We start from the raw sequence: 22386 nt of genomic DNA, 5'->3' as shown, positions 1-22386 counted from the left end.
TGATTTTTTTTTAAACGCCCTTTCTTCATTTCAGCAACAATTTTCAAATCAATCTTCATATGACAAAATTAATGTGCCTCATTCTTGGCAAGTGGGGGGTCTGTATGACACTGCCAACAGGTGAAAGAAGCCTTGCCACAGAGAATGAGAAAGTGTGGTTGGAAGCTGCTGAGGAAGTTAGTAACTTGAGTGTGGTGCCACACTCCTGGATTCATTGCCAGAAAAGATATACAGACCTAATCCGAGCAGGAAAGGTAAGTGGCCTGGCACATTCAAATATACTCTGACGTGCGTCTAACTACAATCCCCCTCACTCTGCCTTCCCACCTATTCCTGCACATCACTCCTCATACCAACTTACCTTGCAGGTGCATCCATCCCTCTCTGTACAGGAACCTCTTCACATCCCCATCTTAATGTAAAGTCACACCTATCCCTTACTGTGACCCTCAACAAATGTTGCCCATCCATCCTCTCAACACATTCCTTTTCTCATGCTTAGAGGTCTCTTCTTTCCCTCCTTGCAGGAGAAGAGAGCACAGACAGAGCACGCCAGGGAAAGACAGAGAACCAGAGGTGGCCCTTCAACCATCTCCATACTGACAGCTGCAGAGGAGGTGGTGCTGGAGATAAGCCATGTCTTGGTATGCCTGGCCATCAGAGATTGAAGGAGGGTGTCTGCCAGGTACCAGGTGACAATTAAATATCACACAGCCACATGGCATACAGCACTCACTCATGTTGACTTGATGTCAGCAGCCACTGAAATATGTTGACTTAGCACTTCCTTACCTTGACAGTTTTAATTCCTGTGTTACGGATAGGTGAGGAGGGGTCGAAGGGCTTCCACTTTTCCCTCTCCTTGTTTGACCACAACAGGTTTAATTCTTTTTCAAAAGTGGATATACTTGCCAATTCAGTGAGTGTTTGATTATTTTACATGCTCTGATCATAAAAAGAACCAATCAGATAGGTTTTCTTGAGTTTAGATTGATCGAGTTAGAGTCCATAGAACAAAAGAGGTATACAGTCTGTGGAGTTTGGTGATTCAGCTGGCTTCAAGCTGAATTTGGTGGTCATGAGGCTTCTGAAGAGGTAGATGGCTGATTCGATGAGTCTCTTGGAAACAGCAATGAGGATGATTTCCTTCAAGGGGTCTCTGGTTGCAGCCAAAGTAAGCAGAGGTAGTCAGTCAGCAGGCAGGGTTTGAAGTTTGCAAGCTGGAATGGAGAGAGAGAGAGAAAGGAGGCCCACTCACCCCACCCCACCCCCCCTCCCTTTGGGTCTGCTCATCAGTGTCCAGTGCTTGTCAGCCTGCTGCAGAGAAACATCAGCTTAAAACACAGATGGTGGAGGGGGCTTGTCACATGACAGTCATCCAGTGATTCAAGCATGGTAGTTAGTGATGTACTTCTTGCAACTAAAACAGCCCATGTCTGGGGATTTCTTTCTCACAACCAAGGTCCTATTGTTCAAGTGATAGTCTTGATACCTTGTTAATGGGAACAGGCATTTCCCTTAAATTTCCCAGGTCTTGGTCCTTGTTATGACAGGGCAGACATTTCATCTCCTCCTCACAGCCCTTGGAATGTAGGATACAGTGTTGCAAGTTAGGTGGTCATCTTAAGCTGCTAGCAAAGGCACCTTTTATCTGTTTCTTTTTAATTTCTTTTAAAAAAAATTCAGGTCTCCAGCCGGTGGATTAAAAAATTTTCAACATAGCACGTTAGCATGACACATGTCTTTCATCTCTCACAGGCCCTTCAAGCATCCTGCATGGGGTGGTACAGGAGGAGGATGAAGAGTCCTCAGAGGAGGTCACTCATTCTGAGGATGCACCGTCACAGGACTCATGCACACAATCCACAAGCTCGGATACACACACACACCCTGGTGAGGCCGCCAAGACAGGTCATTGGATTTTCACATGGTGTCCCACACATCACAAGTGAGCAACAGCAAGTAGTGGAGACAGGGACAGCATGGAGATTCCATGTTGGAGGGCAAAGGATGCTCCAGGGTCTGCTCAGCTGGACACAGTTGTTGAGCTTCAAGGACAATCGACAAAGAGGATAATTCTGGAGCAGCAGCAAAAAATATGCGAGCTGCCAGCAGCCTTTCCAATCGCACAGCGCAGAAAGAGATTGGATGAATTCATCTAAAACATGAGTGCCATGATATCTCAGGTCTTTGCACTGATATCGACATCCAAGCTTGTACACTCAGAATGCCACCTTAAACAGGATTGATGAAAACCTAGCCTTGGCCCTCCAGCACCTAACTGAAGTACAGCAAAGTGATCGCCACCTCATTGCTCACAGGGAAGTGCGGTTGGACCATGAGAGGGAAGATGGACAAAACGGACATGGAAGCAGGGATGCTGCTCTGAGTGCTTCCACTTCTGCAACCTTGCACCTCCCCATCTTATTCAGAGCCCTACATGTTGCCTCCAGCCCCGATGGCTGAGTCTGCCCCTGCACATGTTGGCGGGGCTCTTTCGGGCTCCAGATCACAGTCATCCAAGAGCATCTGAGCAGTCAGTGCAGGGATGAGCAGCCTGCCTCTCTCTCCCCGCTGAAGCCACAGGGGTCGCACTATGTGGGGGTAGTCAGAAAAGTAAGAGTAAGAGTGTAGTTGCACAATGTTATACACATGGCTATTCTGACAGTGTTAGATTGTTAATTTTCTGTTCAATGTTTCTTTATGATAACATCTATTTGCTTGCTCTATTTTTCTGTATTGTCCATTTTTACCTGATATCTACCAAGCACCCTTCTGCCTTGTGAAAAATGATAAACCAAAAGTTAAAGATGAGCAATGGGTGTCTGTGAAAGGGATGAATTGTTGATTGTGGGAGTGCTTTGTGCTGGGCATTGTGGCGGGGGGTGGGGCGGGGGAGGGGCAGGTGGGAACAGTGGATTCTGTGCTCTGCCTCCATTTAAGTGAACTGTGCCTGCATCAGGCCATCCCAGGCATTCTGGACAGCTATGTCATGGTTGCTGGTGCCCTCGCCACATCACAATCCTTCTTCTACTGCTCATATTGCTCTCCCTCCTCGTTTTCTGAAGAAGAGTGCGTTCGGCACCTTCCTCCTCCTGGAGCACCAGTTCTCGTTGCTGCACTGTGTTGTGCAAGGCACAGTAGTCCTCTAGCATTCTGGATACCTGGGCTGGTACTGAAGTGCACCCCCATATCTGTCGAGGCAGCTAAAACCCATCCTGATTGCTTGTTCTATTACAGCTCTGGTGGTCAGGTGGCTTCTATTGTACCTCTCCTGGGCTTCTCCTATGTCATCAGCTGTGTCTTCAGAGTGTAGGCCTTGTCTCCAAGGAGCCATCTATGAACTCTGCTTCAAGGAGTGAAGATCTCACACAGGATGAAAGAATCATGGCAGCTCCCTAGGAATATCTGCATAAATGGACAAACTGAACACAGATGGAATGGAAACCCCTGTGGTTGACAAAGATTCCAGGGTGATTTGGATGCCTCGATCTCCATACCTGTGTAATCAATGACTCCCTGGACCTGTGGGAAGTCAGCTAGAGCCCCAAAGTCATGGGGCTCATGCTAACTGGCATCATCAGTTAAAAGTCGCATGTAAATCCTGACCCTGGTAAACATGGCAGCAGTCATCCGTGAGGTGCACTTGAGGGCAGCAGATTATGAGATTCTCCAAATATCACCTGCAGTCCCGAGAAGGAGCTAGAGGCAAAGACATTAAAGGCTGTGGTGACTTTGACAGTCACTGGCAATGCATGGCCACCTGGTCCACTGGGCAGGAGGTCTCCTTCCAGGAGGCTGCAAATGTGTGCGACCAACTGACGGAAAACCCAGTGCCTCCTGAGGCACTGCTGCTCGGTTGTGTCAAAGAAGCTGATCCTCTGACTGTAAAGCCTGTTTTGGGGAAATCACCTCACATGAGCTGGAGCACTGTGCTCATCCCCTCTCTTCTGTGGAATGGCAGGTGGATGAGGAGAAGGCTGTTGCTGCACCTGCTGCTACTTGCATCTGCTGCTGCTCATCTTGTTCCTCATCTGAGGTCCAAGGTAAAGCTGTATAACCTGCACCCATGCTGCACTGAAGGTTGTCAACTGGGAAGTGTAAATTAAACACATCGGACTTTAAAGCAGTAGAAATGACCTACAAAATAGCGGAAATCACATCCAAAGCAGGGAAAGCACATTCTCAGAACAAGTCCTGTCAGCAAAAGCCTTTCATCTAGGCAAGGAAGCAGGTGTGAGGTTTCAATATTTAAAGGATTTCTTACTTGTCACTTGATCAGCCCCCTCAAATCCCTATGTCCTCTCACTTGGCGATTTCCACGATGCTCGGGAAACCCGTGTACACACAGTTAAATTCAAAATCCAGCTTAGAACAGTTGATAATGAGATCTTTGTATTGCCATGGGCAGGTGAGGAGGGGGTCTCAGGCTCCTCTTTCACCCTTCCTCTCGTTTGACCGCAACAGTGTTTATTCATTTTTTAAAACAGTGTTTGTGCTTATCTTTTCCATGATTGTTTGACATCGTTCCTCTAATGTAATTGCAAAAGAACGAATCAGATAGGTTTTCTTGAGTTTAAACAAGAAAGAGGTAAGTTTATTACACTTAACACTCTAATCCGATTTAAACTATAAACTATTTAAAAATACACTACACATTCGCGCACACATTCACACGAAAGTCACACACACATAAATAGATTACAGCGGGAAACAGATTTGGCGGTTGGATTAAAGTCCAGAATAAATGGAACTAAAATACAGTCTGTAAGTCCAGCAGTTCTCAGCTGACTGTAGTCTTGAAGTCCTCGCTGGTCCAAGTGGACTGTGGTTGGCTTGCTTGGCTCAGGGCTCCTGAGGGCAGAATTGGTTGTTGATTCTCTTCCCCTGGTTGCTGGCTGTAGCAGTCTGTAGGCTTGGCAGGGTGGGGGGGTTCCCCAATCGCAGCTGATTTTTCTCTTGATATTTTCTGGGGAGAGAGCGAGAAAGAGAGAGGGAAAGACAGGGGGGCAGGTGCCTGCTTTGTTGCTGTATTTTCAGTTACTGTCTGTCTGCGGTCTGTGTGACAAAACTTCTAGTTTCTTCAGAGCTGCGCAAGCAGTCACATGGTTCTATCAAACCCCTTTGATTTTTAATGAGGTTTTTGTTCTGGAATCTTCTAATGAAATTCAAGGGGCTACATCCACTCTTGGAGGGGGTTGCCTCTTTCAAAGTCAATGGGTGGGAATGGCCTCGACAACCATGCTGATAAAGCCATTCTAGGTAATTCAACAATGCTGCTTTAACATCTCACACTGAAGAGTGGCTGCAGAGTCTCATCGACAGGTTTGCGGCTGCCTGCAATGAATTTGGCCTAACCTTCAGCCTCAAGAAAACGAACATCATGGGGCAGGACGTCAGAAATGCTCCATCCATCAATATCGGTGACCACGCTCTGGAAGTGGTTCAAGAGTTCACCTACCTAGGCTCAACTATCACCAGTAACCTGTCTCTAGATGCAGAAATCAACAAGCGCATGGGAAAGGCTTCCACTGCTATGTCCAGACTGGCCAAGAGAGTGTGGGAAAATGGCGCACTGACACGGAACACAAAAGTCCGAGTGTATCAAGCCTGTGTCCTCAGTACCTTGCTCTATGGCAGCGAGGCCTGGACAACGTATGTCAGCCAAGAGCGACGTCTCAATTCATTCCATCTTCGCTGCCTCCAGAAAATACTTGGCATCAGGTGGCAGGACTATATCTCCAACACAGAAGTCCTCGACCCGGCCAACATCCCCAGCTTATACACACTACTGAGTCAGTGGCGCTTGAGATGGCTTGGCCATGTGAGCCGCATGGAAGATGGTAGGATCCCCAAAGACACATTGTACAGCAAGCTCGCCACTGTTATCAAACCCACCGGCCGTCCATGTCTCCGCTTTAAAGACGTCTGCAAACGCGACATGAAGTCCTGTGACATTGATCACAAGTCGTGGGAGTCACTTGCCAGCGTTCGCCAGAGCTGGCGGGCAGCCATAAAGGCGGGGCTAAAGTGTGACGAGTCGAAGAGACTTAGCAGTTGGCAGGAAAAAAGACAAAAGCGCAAGGGGAGAGCCAACTGTGTAACAGCCCCGACAAACAAATTTTTCTGCAGCACCTGTGGAAGAGCCTGTCACTCGAGAATTGGCCTTTATAGCCACTCCAGGCGCTGCTCCACACACCATTGACCACCTCCAGGCACTTACCCATTGTCTCTCGAGATAAGGAGGCCAAAGAAGAAGAAGGTAATTCAATTACTTACAGCAAGCCATTGTTTTGGCTGAGTTTCTGTTAGACTTTAGTCTCCAGGATAATCTCCTGGTATTTCAAATGTAAATTGCAGTGGCCATCTTGGTTGCTAATTTTTTTTTTAAAAGTTAACTTGTAGTGCTTTTCCATTAAAAATCTAAGGTTAGTTTCCAAGCAATGAAATGAATGTATCCCATTTGGCCTCTCGGATTTTCCTGACAGTATATTCTAATTAAATACACTGAATTGCCATGGGCATCTCCCGCGCACAGCTGATCGAGCTGAGATTAAAGGCAAAAGTCATCAGGTTGCTGCCGGCTTCCCGATGTGCCATCGATTTTAGTCCTTTTAACCTGCTGCCCACTTGCAAACACACTCACTTTTTCAAGTTAAAAGCTCCCCCATACTGAGGAAATGGCAAACTGTCATCACCACTATAATCATCAGTAGGAGCAGCAAGGATAGAATATAGACAATAATATGCACACATAACGCTGGAAATACTCAGTAGGTCTGGCAGCATCTGTGGAGAGAGAAGCAGAGTTAATGTTTCAGGTCAGTGACCCTTCTTCAGAACTGCTTCTCTCTCCACAAATGCTGCCAGACCTGCTGAGTATTTCCAGCATTTCTTTTTTTTATTTCAGATTTCCAGCATCCGCAGTATTTTGTTTTTATATTAGAATGTAGACAATGTTAACTCTGAGAGTCACTGTTCTAAACTGATGATTAAAAGGAGCAGACTGGCATACTTCTGCATATTAAAAAATGCTTTGTGATTGCCAACAAGCCAATGTTATTAGATTTAGAATTTCCTATAAATGATTCTTGTCTGGAAAAAGATTTTTATTCCATATTCCCATCAACTTTGTCAAGATGTTTTCACTGTCCTTGTGGTTCTTAGGTTATACAATCAAGTGATAGCAGTGTCTTATTCCCTGTAGCTTTCCTGCACTATTTCAATTACAGCATTAAATTACTTCAGTACAATTCACAAGTCCTATTTTTGTACATTAAAATGCTAGATAGTACTTGTACATAATTGGATAATGGTCCATCTCTGCACACTTCCAGGTAAATGCAATGCTCAATTGGAGAGCATTTTGACAGAAAACCAAACCAGATTGCTGCCGTGTGTTTACTGAAATGTCACGACCTAATCTGATCACTTACTATTCCTGTTAGATTGAGGAATGTGGCTGGTGCAATACATGGCTCACAAATGGAGAGCTCAATTTTTATCTTAAGTTGTGCAAGTGGAAGATTTACTGAATCCAAAGATTGAATCCATTTAAACATCACAGCACAAATACAATGTTATTTGCATATCATTTACTGTTCTTTCTCCTTAAGGTCCCTGATCTTGAAGGAGAACACACAGCTGCAAAACATCCTTTCCCTTTTCTGCAGACTCAAGGCACTGCCAGATGGTGGGCCTGCAAGACTGTTAATGGCCCAATACAGGAACTGCCAGCATTGCTGGGCTTGTCCAGTGGCAGGAACAGGGTTTCAGGAAAATCTGCCCACTATATCTTCTCTTCTTTTTCTTCCTGTGCCACACAGCATTCTCCAACTGATAGCGTGGTTAAGAAACACAGATGTTCTTCTTGGCTCAGAATGGAAGGAGATGTGCTTGTGTCCTCTCTCTCTATTTTCTTGTCTCCCCCTAGGCACAGGTGACATCAGGAGAAACCCAGATATAAACTCATGTCTTACCACTCCGTGGCACAGCTTTTTAGAGCTCCAATGCAGTTTGCCCCCCAAACAAAAACCATTGCAGCAGAAAAATAACAGGGAGTGAGGTGAAAATAACATAATCTAACTGTAATGGAAATATCTGCAGCACAGTTAATTTCCCTCTGGCTGTAAGGACAAAACAAGAAGAGACTTTCCTGTTTCTGGCTTTTATCTAAATCTGCTTTTGCTCATCCTCCAACATCAGCGTGAGTATGTCCATTATTCTTCCATGTATTACCCATTCCCTCTATTTTTATCTTTATACGCGTGCAAATGAATTGTACTCTAATGCACACATAATACATCTCAAGATACTTATTCATTAGAACGGAAATGGGTTTCTTAAGCATGAGATTAGCTGACATTGAAAGGTATAATTTGTGGTCCAAACACTCAGTGTACTTAGACCAGATTAAATTACCTCTATTTCCATTTTTTTCTACAGCCTTGTAAATGTTTATTAATTTTTCAGTTTGAACTCTTCATTATTCATTAACCTTTGGAGTCTCATTGGTCTGAATGTACAGTTAAGGTTTTTAAACTGCTCAATCAATGGAAAATAAACTAGCACTTTTCCAAATGAATATGTTTGCACTGCAGTACATTAAGTATCTGCTCTCTCATATGCATTCTATTCTGACTAGAGTCAGGCTGGCCTTGCAGAAATCGCCCTCCAGAACTTTATGCCACTAACCAGGTAAGTTTATTATCAATAGGCCTATTTTTCATTTCGTTCTTCGGGATATTGTGGTTCAGTTGGTAGCACTCCTGCCTCTGAGCCAGAGGCTCCCAGTTTGAGTCCCACTCCAGGACTTGATGGCCATGGAGTGTTTACAATGCAGCCTATCAGCTTGTTAACCAGCCAATGAATCCAAGGGTGTGAAGATATGTAAACAAAATATTTAGCCCTTTATTGCTTTAAGGAGGGAAAGAGAAGCACTGAAACAGATTGCTATCTATAAACAATCAGAAAGAAACATTTATTTAACCTTACATTTATATAAAGCTTTGAACTTCAGTGTCAGCCCAGATTCCATGTTCAAATCCTGGGGAAAGGTTTGAATCCATGACTTTTTGACTCAAAAGTGTACAAGCACTGAGTCAAACTGACACCTAATACTCTGGAGATGAAACTGTGGCCAAAAATTACATTCTCCAAGGAAGAGACATGACTTAAAAGGAAAGACAGAAAAAGAAGTTTCTTTGGAGGATTACAGAAAAAAAGAATGAATAGTTCTTTTATCATTTCTATAACAGAAGCAGTTTTTTTGTCAAAAATGTACGAGCATTTCATTACGTCTGGCTTCTATGAACTTTCACTTGTTTGGGGATACTGATCTGTAGGTATTCATGTCAGGCTATGAGCTCTTCCTATGGATAGTGTCTGTTGCTTTTCATTCAGATAGGACAGCCAGTTGATGGGGCCTGTTTAAGTAAATCATAATTTCATAGAATGACACAGTACAGAAACAGGACATTTGGCCCATCATGCTTGTTCCAGGTCTTTGAAAGAACTATCCAATTAGTTCCATTCCCCTGCTCTCTGTGTAAAGAAATGTCTCCTCATCTCCACTCTGGTTCTCTTGTCAATTACATTAAATTTGTGCCCTCTGGTTACACTGACCCTCCTGCCAGTTTCTCCTTATTTACTCTATCCAAACATTTCATAGTTTGAACACCTGTATTAAATCTCCCCATAATCTTCTCTGCTCTAGGAAGCCAGGAAACATATAATTCTGCTGTTAAGGCTTTGACAACCATATGGTAAAAGAGCTAATAGCTTCCAGTTTCAAGCTTTTGGAGATATTTAACTTTCTTGTGCCTCATTAATTTACGACACTTTCAATAGACTTTTGATATCTTACCTTGGATTTCAGATGATTTTCAGAAAATATAGTGCTCAAAAACTGTACCTTACTTGTGAGGATTTACCATGTCCTTTTAAATATGAATAATAGGTCTGGTTGAAAGCTGAAGCATATTTGCTTTCCACATGTGCTTGTCTGAAAATTATGCAGCTTAGTGCTGACTTTGGACTCATAGCTCTGGTAAGCTGAGGATAGGGTCTGTTGGCACTGGGAAATGGCATGATGATAGATTTCCCGAGTTCCTCTCTGTCAGAAAGGACTTTACAGTCAATCCACAATTGCAGACAAATGGATTTATTCTTTAAATAAGGTGACTTTAATTAACAATGCAATTAGCAATCAACTACTTTAACAGATAGTGGCTCTTAATTGTGGTTTCTCTCTTCATGTGTGGTGATGTAATTGTGGAGTGAGATTTATAATTTCAATAAAGCCTGTGTTTTGGTTGGCTGTAGTCAATGTAGCAGACAACCTTATAAACTCATAGAGTTACACAGCACAGAAACAGGCCCTTCGGCCTATCGTGTCCATGCTGGCCATCGAGCACCTATCTATTCTAATTGCATTTTCCAGCACTTGGCCCATAGCCTTGTATGCTATGTTGTTTCAAGTGCTCACCTAAATATTTCTTAAATGTAAATAGTAAATAGTAAATATTAAAGATTAAATGAAATATGTGGTGTGGCTTTAAGACAGCAAAGGATTGTACTGCTTTAAGAATAAGCAGGCCTCAGGAGTTACCGAGAAGGTGCACTCTTGTTGCCTTGGATACAACCATTCGGAGACTGCGATTCAAAGGGTGCATTCTTGTTACCTTGAGAGATACATTTGTTACAATTTAATTTTGAACTGGCTTATAGTGCAAACAGTCTGCTCTAACAGGAGAAACAGAGACACAGCTGTGTGTTAGCACCTGAAAGGAGAAACAGACCTTTTAAACTGAAGGAAGAGAATTTAGTCTGTTTAGTTACTAATACCTCTCAAAATTCTAAAAAAGTCAAGCCAAAACAGAGATCTCTGATAATTTCATCTGAAGGAAGAATTTAAACTGTGACTCTATTTTTAAGCCTCAAAATTCTAAAGCAAGATTGATTCTACTGAAAGTGGTTGTGAGTTGTTGATCTACTGTGGTCATCACTGGAGAAGGAAAGCATCACTTACTGCTGGAATAAAGACTACGACTGTTCTTCTGTTGAAGAACCTTTTTCTCCCCATTGGATGGCAGTGAGGACTTCAAGCAACCTTGGACATTTTCACCTCCAGCAAGGGGCGGCACAGTGGCGCAGTGGTTAGCACCGCAGCCTCACAGCTCCAGGGATCCGGGTTCAATTCTGGGTACTGCCTGTGTGGGGTTTGCAAGTTCTCCCTGTGACCGCGTGGGTTTTCTCCGGGTGCTCCGGTTTCCTCCCACAGCCAAAGACTTGCAGATGATAGGTAAATTGGCCATTATAAACTGCCCCTGGTATTGGTAGGGAATATGGGATTACTGTCGGGTTAGTATAAATGGGTGGTTGTTGGTCGGCACAGACTCGGTGGGCTGAAGGGCCTGTTTCAGTGCTGTATCTCTAAATAAATAAGAGCATAAATTTGCAAGGACTCCAATTTTTTCTTTTTTTAAATGGTGTTATATCTTCATAGTGTTTAAGAATTTAGTTTTTCTAATTAAACAGTTAATTTGTTGATTTAAAGACACCTGGTTTGGTTAGCCTAATTTGGGGGTTAATAGATGGTACAATTTGGCTGGGTCTTTCTTTAATTTGAAAAGTTTAAAATGACATGTTAGGCGATCTGTGGAGGGACGGGATTGAATTAACAGTGCATTTCTCCCACCACAATCAGAATCGTATATTTTGATTGGGGGCTTTGACTAGAGTGGTCGGTCGTAACATATTAATTAATTAATATTAATTAACCTTGTTCACAATTACATAATCATAAATGTAAAGGAGAACTTAAAACACACCAAGCAGATACCAGGTATTTCCACATGGAAAGGAACTAGGCTGAGAGAGTATCCCTGGACACACCTCCAACCTTGCAGCAGTCAACATCAGAGCAGCACTGCCGGAGGTTGGAGCATGTATCTTGCCCATCCTCTCAACTACAATATGGTGTGTCGCATGGGGACATCTAGAATAGGGGGATGAAATAAATAAATAAATGGAGGGAAATTGTAAAGAAGAGTTTTATGGGTTTTAAATACCACTGAAGATGAAACACTCAGGATTAAATGCAAGAGCTTAGCTGGATATCAGAGTAAATGTAGTACCCGTTGTTCTTGAGTAGAAACAAACGTTTGAAATCCTGGTGCAACTCCAAATCCCAGCTCGTGTACGAATGGTGGCTCAGACTGAGTGTGCAGCTGTACTCTTATCCCAGCTTCAAATGTGGTGTCTTCTGTAAAAGAGGGCAAACAAATGAAAACACTTAGCAACAAAGGAAACCTGATCAGAAATATGGTCTTACAGCAGACTCTGCGAATCTCCATAGACTTTTGTCTGGTAGTTAATGGGGTGCAGATTCTACCCAAAGATTCTGCCGATATTATCTAAGACATTTCTTGCTATACATCTCAAAACTCACCAAATATGTATAATTATCCCGAATGGCCATGGAAGATCAAACAACTAAGAGGAGGAGGAGGTTCCATGAACATCACAATCCTCGATGATAGCGGAGCTCACCCCGTGAGTGAAAAAGACAAGACTGAAGCACTTGCAACTATGTTCAGCCAGAAGTGCCAAGTCCATGATTCATCTCATTCTCCTCCTGCAGTCCCAACCATTACAGATGGCAGGCTTCAGCCAATTTGTTCACTCCACATGATATCAAGAAAAGGCTGATTGTACTGCAAACAGCAAAGGCTATGGGCCCTGATAATATCCCAGCTGTAGTGCTAAAGATCTCTGCTCCAGAACTAGGAATGCCTCTAGCGAAGCTGTTCTAGTACAGCTGCAACACTGACATCGACCCGCCAAAGTGAAAAATTGCCCAGGTATGCACTGTCCACAAAAAAAGGACAAATCCAACCGGCTAATTATTGCTACATCAGTCTACTTTCTCAATCATCAGCCAGGTGAAGGAAAGTGTCATTGACAGTTGTATCAAGTGGCACTTACTCACCAATAACCTTCTCACCGATGCTCAGTTCATGTCTTGTCAAGACCATTCAGCTCCAGACCTCACTACAGCCTTGGTCCAAGCATGAAAAAAGAGCTAACTTCCAGAGGTGAGGTGAGAGTGACTGCCTCTGACATCACGGCAGCATTTGACTGAGTGTGGCATCAAAGAACCCATAGCAAAATTGAAGTCAATGGGAAACAGGGGCAAAACGCTACACTGCCCCAACAATTTTCAGCTGTTTCAGCAATGACCTTGCCTCCACCAAAAGGTCAGAAGTAGGGATGCTTGCTGATGATTGCACAGTGTGCAGTTCCGTTCACAACTGCTCAGATAATGAAACAATCTGTGCCCACATACAGCAAGACCTGGACAACATTCATGCTTGGGCTGATAAGTAGCAAATAATATTCACACTACACACATACCAGGCAGTGACCATGTCCAAAAAGAGAAAGTCAAACCACTTCCTCTTAGCATTCAACGGCATTACCATCACTGAATTCCCCACCATCAACTAAAGGCCTGCTACCCGACCTGAACCCGACAGGACCCGACAACACGTGTCGGGTTCAGGTCGTGTCGGGCCCCTCTTCCGGGTCCGGCTTTCGGGCTCAGTTCAGGTCGGGCTGGGTCCGGGTCGGGCTCAGGCCAGACACACATGGTAAGTCGGGGTTGGGCTCGGGACCGCTGTGGATCGCTCGGGTTCGGGTCGGGTTCTTTTTCCTGATCTGAGCAAGCCTTTACCATCAACATCCTGGGGTTGACATTGACCAGAAAATTAACTGGACCAGCCATCTAAATACTGTGTCTGTAAGAGCAGGTCAGAGGCTGGGTGTTCCTGCTGCGAGTGGCTCACCTCCTGATTCCTCAAAGCCTTTCCACCGCTTGCAGGGCACAAGTCAGATACGTGATGGAATACTCCCCACTCCTCTGCATGAGTGCAGCTCCAACAACACTCAACACTCAAGAAGCTTGACACCATCCAGGACAAAGCAGCACCAATGATCATTCAAGCTCTCCACCACCTGTGCACTGTGGCTGCTGTGTGTATCATCTACAAAATGCACTGCAGCAACTCGCCAAGCTCCTTCAACAGCACCTCCCATATCCATGACATCTACCACTTAGAATAGCAAGGGCAGCAGGTGCTTGGGAACACCACCACCTCCAAGTTCCCCTCTAGGTCACACTCTATCCTCACGTGAAAATATATCACATTGCCGGGTCAAAATCATGAAAGTCCCTTTCTAACATCACTGTGGGAGTACCTACATCCCACTAACTGCAGCAGTTCAAGAAGGCAGATCACCTCCACTTTCTCAGGGATAATTAGAGATGGGCAATAGTTGCTGGCATTGCCAGCGATACCCACATCTGTGAATGAATAAAGAAACACACCACAGCACATACATACATGCACCACATAAGCACACACACCAAATAAACACCAACCACTTACATAGTTACAATTAGGTCGCAGATCAGCCATGATCTCAATGAATGACGTAACAGGGTCAAGGGGCTAAATGGCCTACTAGTATTCCTATGTTCCCATGTATCACATAAATATACACGCAATGCATATGCACACACATACAACTGCTACACACATACACTTCATACACTCACATACAAACACGCAAACACCAACACATTCACACATGCATCATCACATCTTTCTTTTGGGCCTCCTTATCTCGAGAGACAATGGATACGCGCCTGGAGGTGGTCAGTGGTTTGTGAAGCAGCGCCTGGAGTGGCTATAAAGGCCAATTCTGGAGTGACAGGCTCTTCCACAGGTGCTGCAGAGAAATTTGTTTGTCGGGGCTGTTGCACAGTTGGCTCTCCCCTTGTGCCTCTGTCTTTTTTCCTGCCAACTATTAAGTCTCTTCGACTCGCCACAATTTAGCCCTGTCTTTATGACTGCCCGCCAGCTCTGGCGAATGCTGGCAACTGACTCCCACGACTTGTGATCAATGTCACACGATTTCATGTCGCGTTTGCAGACGTCTTTATAGCGGAGACATGGACGGCCGGTGGGTCTGATACCAGTGGCGAGCTCGCTGTACAATGTGTCTTTGGGGATCCTGCCATCTTCCATGCGGCTCACATGGCCAAGCCATCTCAAGCGCCGCTGACTCAGTAGTGTGTATAAGCTGGGGGTGTTGGCCGCTTCAAGGACTTCTGTGTTGGAGATATAGTCCTGCCACCTGATGCCAAGTATTCTCCGCAGGCTGCGAAGATGGTTTGAATTGAGACGTCGCTCTTGGCTGGCATACGTTGCCCAGGCCTCGCTGCCATAGAGCAAGGTACTGAGGACACAGGCCTGATACACTCGGACTTTTGTGTTCCGTGTCAGTGTGCCATTTTCCCACACTCTCTTGGCCAGTCTGGACATAGCAGTGGAAGCCTTACCCATGCGCTTGTTGATTTCTGCATCCAGAGACAGGTTACTGGTGATAGTTGAGCCTAGGTAGGTGAACTCTTGAACCACTTCCAGAGCGTGGTCGCCAATATTGATGGATGGAGCATTTCTGACGTCCTGCCCCATGATGTTCGTTTTCTTGAGGCTGATGGATAGGCCAAATTCATTGCAGGCAGCCGCAAACCTGTCGATGAGACTCTGCAGCCACTCTTCAGTGTGAGATGTTAAAGCAGCATCGTCAGCAAAGAGGAGTTCTCTGATGAGGACTTTCCGTACTTTGGACTTCGCTCTTAGACGGGCAAGGTTGAACAACCTGCCCCCTGATCTTGTGTGGAGGAAGATTCCTTCTTCAGAGGATTTGAACGCATGTGAAAGCAGCAGGGAGAAGAAAATCCCAAAAAGTGTGGGTGCGAGAACACAGCCCTGTTTCACACCACTCAGGATAGGAAAGGGCTCTGATGAGGAGCCACCATATTGAATTGTGCCTTTCATATTGTCATGGAATGAGGCGATGATACTTAGTAGCTTTGGTGGACATTCGATCTTTTCTAGTAGTCTGAAGAGACCACGTCTGCTGACGAGGTCAAAGGCTTTGGTGAGATCAATGAAAGCAATGTAGAGGGGCATCTGTTGTTCACGGCATTTCTCCTGTATCTGACGAAGGGAGAACAGCATGTCAATGGTCGATCTCTCTGCACGAAAGCCACACTGTGCCTCAGGGTAGACGCGCTCGGCCAGCTTCTGGAGCCTGTTCAGAGCGACTCGAGCAAAGACTTTCCCCACTATGCTGAGCAGGGAGATTCCACGGTAGTTGTTGCAGTCACCGCGGTCACCTTTGTTTTTATAGAGGGTGATGATGTTGGCATCGCGCATGTCCTGGGGTACTGCTCCCTCGTCCCAGCACAGGCATAGCAGTTCATGTAGTGCTGAGAGTATAGCAGGCTTGGCACTCTTGATTATTTCAGGGGTAATGCTGTCCTTCCCAGGGGCTTTTCCGCTGGCTAGGGAATCAATGGCATCACTCACATACAAACACGCAAACACCAACACATTCACACATGCATCATCACATACACACACATATTCAACACACACACCATACTCACATGCACACACATACATATGCAGATAAACATACATATTTTTAATTTACAGAAAATGTGTAAGCATTTAATGTGCAAATGTCTTTCTCCACTATTTTGTTGTTGCTTTCATGAATCTTCCATCATCCAACATTTATTTGGATCTTTGATTCAATTTATAAAATTGTGTAATTCACAACACAGTATATACAAATATACCTTTTATCAATGTCTTCTGTATTAGAAAAGCAGATTAGGAAGGTGCTCTTGCTCAGGTGGTAATAGCAAACAGGAGACAAATAATGCTTGTAACAATCATACCCGAGCTGATATTCTCAGAAAGCCTTTGAGTGATCGTAAATATTGTGAAGAGCATCCATCGCCTCATGACACAGACAATATCTATGCATCCGGAGCTACTCAATGCACTGAATAATGTAGCATGTTTAATGGCTCATTTGTACTGTGGAAACACCTCAAGTAAGGCCCTGCAATTATGCCCCTGGGTACCATTGTTCTGCTCCATTCACATTAAGGAAGGGCTTCACAACAACCAGAACAATAACTACACACACAACAAGGATTTTAAGCTGTGAATCACAACCTTTGTGCTGAGGCACTGTAAACTCTTCACTGACATTGCAAGGCTCACAGAAACAAGTGAGCAAAAAACTGATTCATTAGCCAATGCTGAGTTGCACAGCCTGCTGCTGATCAGAAAAAAAAAGTTGTCTCCAGTTCTGACTGCAATGTGTATATTCTCACTGAAGAAGGTTCTGTCATTTGGGGTACTCCGAAGAAACATTTCTTTTGAAGGGTCTTAAATCTTGCGTAGGCATCAACAAAATATTATGCAGATACTTTAATTGCTCTGTGTTATACAGATTCTTGACCTAACTCTTCTTGCTCTAGAGTCTCAACTAGCTTTGTATTCCACTGGCTTCTGGTGAAGGGTCACCAAATAAAATATAATTGTCATTTTGCAGGCACTATGTGGCCTCCTAAGTCTCCAAAATGGCGATCAGGAAGTATGCGCACAAATTAAAGACCGAACAGAAATGGGCACTCCAGAATATCTAGGCCAACCTTTCTTTTTCTTTCGTCTGGCCACTGTATTTCCCGATTCTTCTGATTGTTTTTCAAATTTCCAGTAATTACAGTTTTTCTTCTCTCTCCTGATTGTATTCCAATGGTTTTGTGAATGTCTAATTTAGTTAAAAATGAGAGCTGATGGCATCAAAACAACTGACTTGGAGTAGTTATCAAGTTTGACAGAGTGAGAGAGGTGATTGAATGTCACTATATACACAGTGGGGTGCATTTTAACTCACCAAAACAGGTAGGCTTGAAATAAAAACAGAAAGTGCTGGAAATACTCAGCAGGTCAGGCAGCATCTGTGGAGAGAGAAGCAGCATTAATGTTTCAGGTCTGTGACCTTTCATCAGAACTGGCAAAGGTTAGAAAAGAATGAGGCTTAAGCAAGTGAAGGGGGGCGCGGGCGTTGGTGGGGAAGAGATCAAAAGGGAAGGTGTGCGATAGGGCAGAGAGCAGGTGGGTTTGAGTTGGTTGGGATATCAAAATGTTAAAAATGTCAAAGTTCAACACAAACTGCCTCTAACCCACACATTTCCTATTTTAACTGAGGCGGGATGGAGGTCAGGCAACTCGCCTGTTCCCAGGAGTGGGGTGACTCATATAAATATTTTGATGAGGCTGTGTGCCTCAGATTTTTCCTCCATTTTAAATCAACCGGCCAGGTTTCCCAGGCCTCGTGAAACCCAGCAGCTAAAGGGAGGCGAGGACTCCAGAATCCAGCAGGTTAGTTCCTTTCCAGGGAAGCCTGTGGTCTAGGAGTAACAGGAGTGCTTCCCCTGGCCCTTCAACCAATCACAAATGACTACCAAATTGTTCACCGCTCCTTGCGCCCTTAATCGAACCCCACCAGCTCCTGAGTCATGATGTTCCCCTGGAGCCACAATCTCTCATCTGATCCCTCCCTCTCTTTGCACTTCCTGGCTGTGACCACTGACCTCCCTGCCCTGGTGTTTCCGATCTCCCCGTCTTCCACTGCACCCTCACCCCCTCCCCCCAGCCTTTCCAATTTCCCTGCTATTCCTTCCAATCTTTCCTCCACCCCAATACCCATGGGCCTTTTCAATCTCTCCCTCCCTTCTCTCTGCTCCCCAGGTGCTGACAGCCAGTCAGCCTCTTAATCTGACTAGTTGTGGTTGGGAATGAGAGACAATAGATGCTGACCGGGTCTTGCCATTAAAGTCAGCAGGAACTGAGGGAAACCCCAGCTGCAAAACTGCACCCCACCCGCCCCCCAACCTGCTCCATCCCCATAAATATTGGGGCCACTGATTCACCTAGACCGTGTCACAGTCATTAACATAAAAACAAGTAGGATTAAGTATGATTTACTCATGGCTGCACATATAGGTATCAGCACAATGTGCGACTGAATCACTGGGATCAGATCAGCATCATGCCATTGTGGGTTGAAACATCCTCTGACCCAGGGTACTATAGCTATCTGATAGTTATCATATGTTGGAGAGGCAGTAGAATTTTATATTTAGAATCATACAAGTTTGCAAACCTCCAGTGTCGTTTGCCATTTTCAGATATTCTGCTTTGATTGGTATTAAGCTCCTTTATATCGTTAGCTGCATGTTACCAGTTGTATTCCAGAGGAATGCAATGTACACTATATTATGTCCAGAATAATGAAGGTCAGCAATGAGGTTGTGCTTGTCAGTTGTGGCTTAGTCGGTAGTATAGTCACCTCTGCATCAGGAGATCCCATTCCAGGACCAGAGCACAAAAAATAAAAGCTGACACTCCTGTGCAGCACTAAGGGAGCGCTGCACTGTCAGAGGTACCATCTTTTGAATAAGGATGTTAAACCTGTCTGCCCTCTCATGGGCTGTAAAAGACCCCACAACACTACTTTAAAGAAGAGCAGGGGAATTACCCTGGTCTCCTGGCCAATATTCATTCTTCAATCAACATCACAATGAACAAATTATCTGGCCATCATCACATTTCTGTTTCTGGGAGCTTGCTGTGTGCAAATTGCTACATTTCCTAAGTTACAACAGTGACTACAATTCTAAAAAGTACTTGATTGGCAGTAAAGCGCTTTGGATGTCTTGTGGCAAAAGGCACTATATAAATGCAAGTCTTTTTTGAAATATGCAGTACATTTGTGTCATAATCGCACATGTGCAGAGTGAATAGCAAATAATATAACAATATTAGGCAGGAACTGAAGAATTTAGATTGGGGGTGGCTGTTTGAGGGTAAATCAACATCTGACATGTGGGAGTCTTTCAAATGTCAGTTGATTAGAATCCAGGACCAGCATGTTCTGGTGAGGAAGAAGGATAAGTTTGGCAAGTTTCGGGAACCTTGGATAACGCGGGATATTGTGAGCCTAGTCAAAAAGAAAAAGGAAGCATTCGTAAGGGCTGGAAGGCTAGGAACAGACAAATCCCTTGAGGAATATAAAGACAGTAGAAAGGAACTTAAGCAAGGAGTCAGGAGGGCTAAACGGGGTCATGAAAAGTCATTGGCAAACAGGATTAAGGAAAATCCCAAGGCTTTTTATACGTATATAAAGAGCAAGAGGGTAACTAGGGAAAGGGTTGGCCCACTCAAGGACAGAGAAGGAAATCTATGTGTGGAGCCAGAGGAAATGGGCGAGGTACTAAATGAGTACTTTGCATCAGTATTCACCCAAGAGAAGGACTTGGGGGATGATGAGTCTAGGGAAGGGAGTGTAGATAGTCTCAGTCATCTCATTATCGAAAAGGAGGTGGTGTTGGGTGTCTTGCAAAGCATTAAGGTAGATAAGTCCCCAGGGCCTGATGGGATCTACCCCAGAATACTGAGGGAGGCAAGGGAAGAAATTGCTGGGGCCTTGACAGAAATCTTTGCATCCTCATTGGCTACAGGTGAGGTCCCAGAGGACTGCAGAATAGCCAATGGTGTTCCTTTGTTTAAGAAGGGTAGCAAGGATAATCCAGGAAATTATAGGCCGGTGAGCCTTACATCAGTGGTAGGGAAATTATTAGGGAGGATTCTTCGGGACAGGATTTACTCCCATTTGGAACAAACAAACTTATTAGCGAGAGGCAGCATGGTTTTGTGAAGAGGAGGTTGTGTCTCACTAATTTGATTGAGTTTTTTGAGGAAGTGACGAAGATGATTGATGAAGGAAGGGCAGTGGATGTTATCTATATGGACTTCAGTAAAGCCTTTGACAAGGTCCCTCATGGCAGACTGGTACAAAAGGTGAAGTCACACGGGATCAGAGGTGAGCTGGCAAGATGGATACAGAACTGGCTCAGTCATAGAAGACAGAGAGTAGCAGTGGAAGGGTGCTTTTCTGAATGGAGGGATGTGACTAGTGGTGTTCCGCAAGGATCAGTGCTGGGACCTTTGCTCTTTGTAGTATATATAAATGATTTGGAGGAAAATGTAGCTGGTCTGATTAGTAAGTTTGCGGACGACACAAAGGTTGGTGGAGTTGCGGATAGTGATGAGGATTGTCAGAGGATACAGCAGGATATAGATCGGTTGGAGACTTGGGCGGAGAAATGGCAGATGGAGTTTAATCCGGACAAATGTGAGGTAATGCATTTTGGAAGGTCTAATGCAGGTGGGAAGTATACAGTAAATGGCAGAACCCTTAGGAGTATTGACAGGCAGAGAGATCTGGGCGTACAGGTCCACAGGCCACTGAAAGTGGCAACGCAGGTGGATAAGGTAGTCAAGAAGGCATACGGCATGCTTGCCTTCATCGGTCGGGGCATAGAGTATAAAAATTGGCCATTCATGCTGCAGCTGTACAGAACTTTAGTTAGGCCACACTTAGAATATTGCGTGCAGTTCTGGTCGCCACACTACCAGAAGGACGTGGAGGCTTTGGAGAGGGTACAGAAGAGGTTTACCAGGATGTTGCCTGGTCTGGAGGGCATTAGCTATGAGGAGAGGTTGGATAAACTCAGATTGTTTTCACTGGAACGACGGAGGTGGAGGGGCGACATGATAGAGGTTTACAAAGTTATGAGCGGCATGGACAGAGTGGATAGTCAGAAGCTTTTTCCCAGGGTGGAAGAGTCAGTTACTAGAGGACATAGGTTTAAGGTGAAAGGGGCAAAGTTTAGAGGGGATGTGCGAGGCAAGTTCTTTACACAGAGGGTGGTGAGTGCCTGGAACTTGCTGCAGGGGGAGGTGGTGGAAGCAGGTACGATAGCGACGTTTAAGAGGCATCTTGACAAATACATGAATAGGATGGGAATAGAGGGATACAGTCCCCCGGAAGTGCAGAAGGTTTTCGTTTAGGCAGGCATCAAGATCGGCGCAGATTTGGAGGGCCGAATGGCCTGTTCCTGTGCTTGTTCTTTGTTCTAATCAATTCTAATGCTGACCGGCACTCTTAAATCAAGTGTCTTCTGAATGCTCTATTTTAATTAGATACATTGAATTGTAATACTTTCATAATCGTACAAAATGGTTCTGTGCAGCTTTTAATTAGCTGGCCTACATTTTTAATTTCATATTTTGTATTCTCACCACAGGGCCACTCTGGAAACTAGCCTTCAGCGGTATTGAATTTTATTTTAATCTATACTTACAGGGTTTTGAACTGCTTCACTGAAATAGGAGTTGCATACCAGCCCCTAGTCAACCAGGGACCCTGTGCAACTCTGCGGTTCATTCCTCAACATCTGTTTTCTTCCAACCTGTATCCTTTCCTGGGTGAGATGGGACATCAGCATGTGTGGGTATGTTTGCTGTTGCAGCAAACATGGGGGTATTTTTAAAGAACTCTGAGGAGCTGAGTTGCTTTACTCGATTGTACATCAGCAACTGTGCA

General features: G+C 44.6%; 1 protein-coding gene across 2 annotated transcripts in view; it reads right to left on the bottom strand.

Annotated features, from left to right (window-relative positions):
- The window catches only part of asic2 (acid-sensing (proton-gated) ion channel 2), a 460127-nt gene that overhangs the window by 69883 nt on the left and 367858 nt on the right, over window positions 1-22386 (bottom strand). For both annotated transcript variants that reach the window (XM_068013288.1, XM_068013289.1), the window contains exon 4: window positions 12138-12265. In XM_068013288.1, the coding sequence (XP_067869389.1) occupies window positions 12138-12265 (128 nt within the window). The remainder of the gene's footprint in view (window positions 1-12137; window positions 12266-22386) is intronic.

This window comes from Heterodontus francisci, chromosome 33 (assembly GCF_036365525.1).
Source record: "Heterodontus francisci isolate sHetFra1 chromosome 33, sHetFra1.hap1, whole genome shotgun sequence".
NCBI lineage: Eukaryota > Metazoa > Chordata > Chondrichthyes > Heterodontiformes > Heterodontidae > Heterodontus > Heterodontus francisci.
This window is presented reverse-complemented; position numbering and strand designations above follow the sequence as displayed.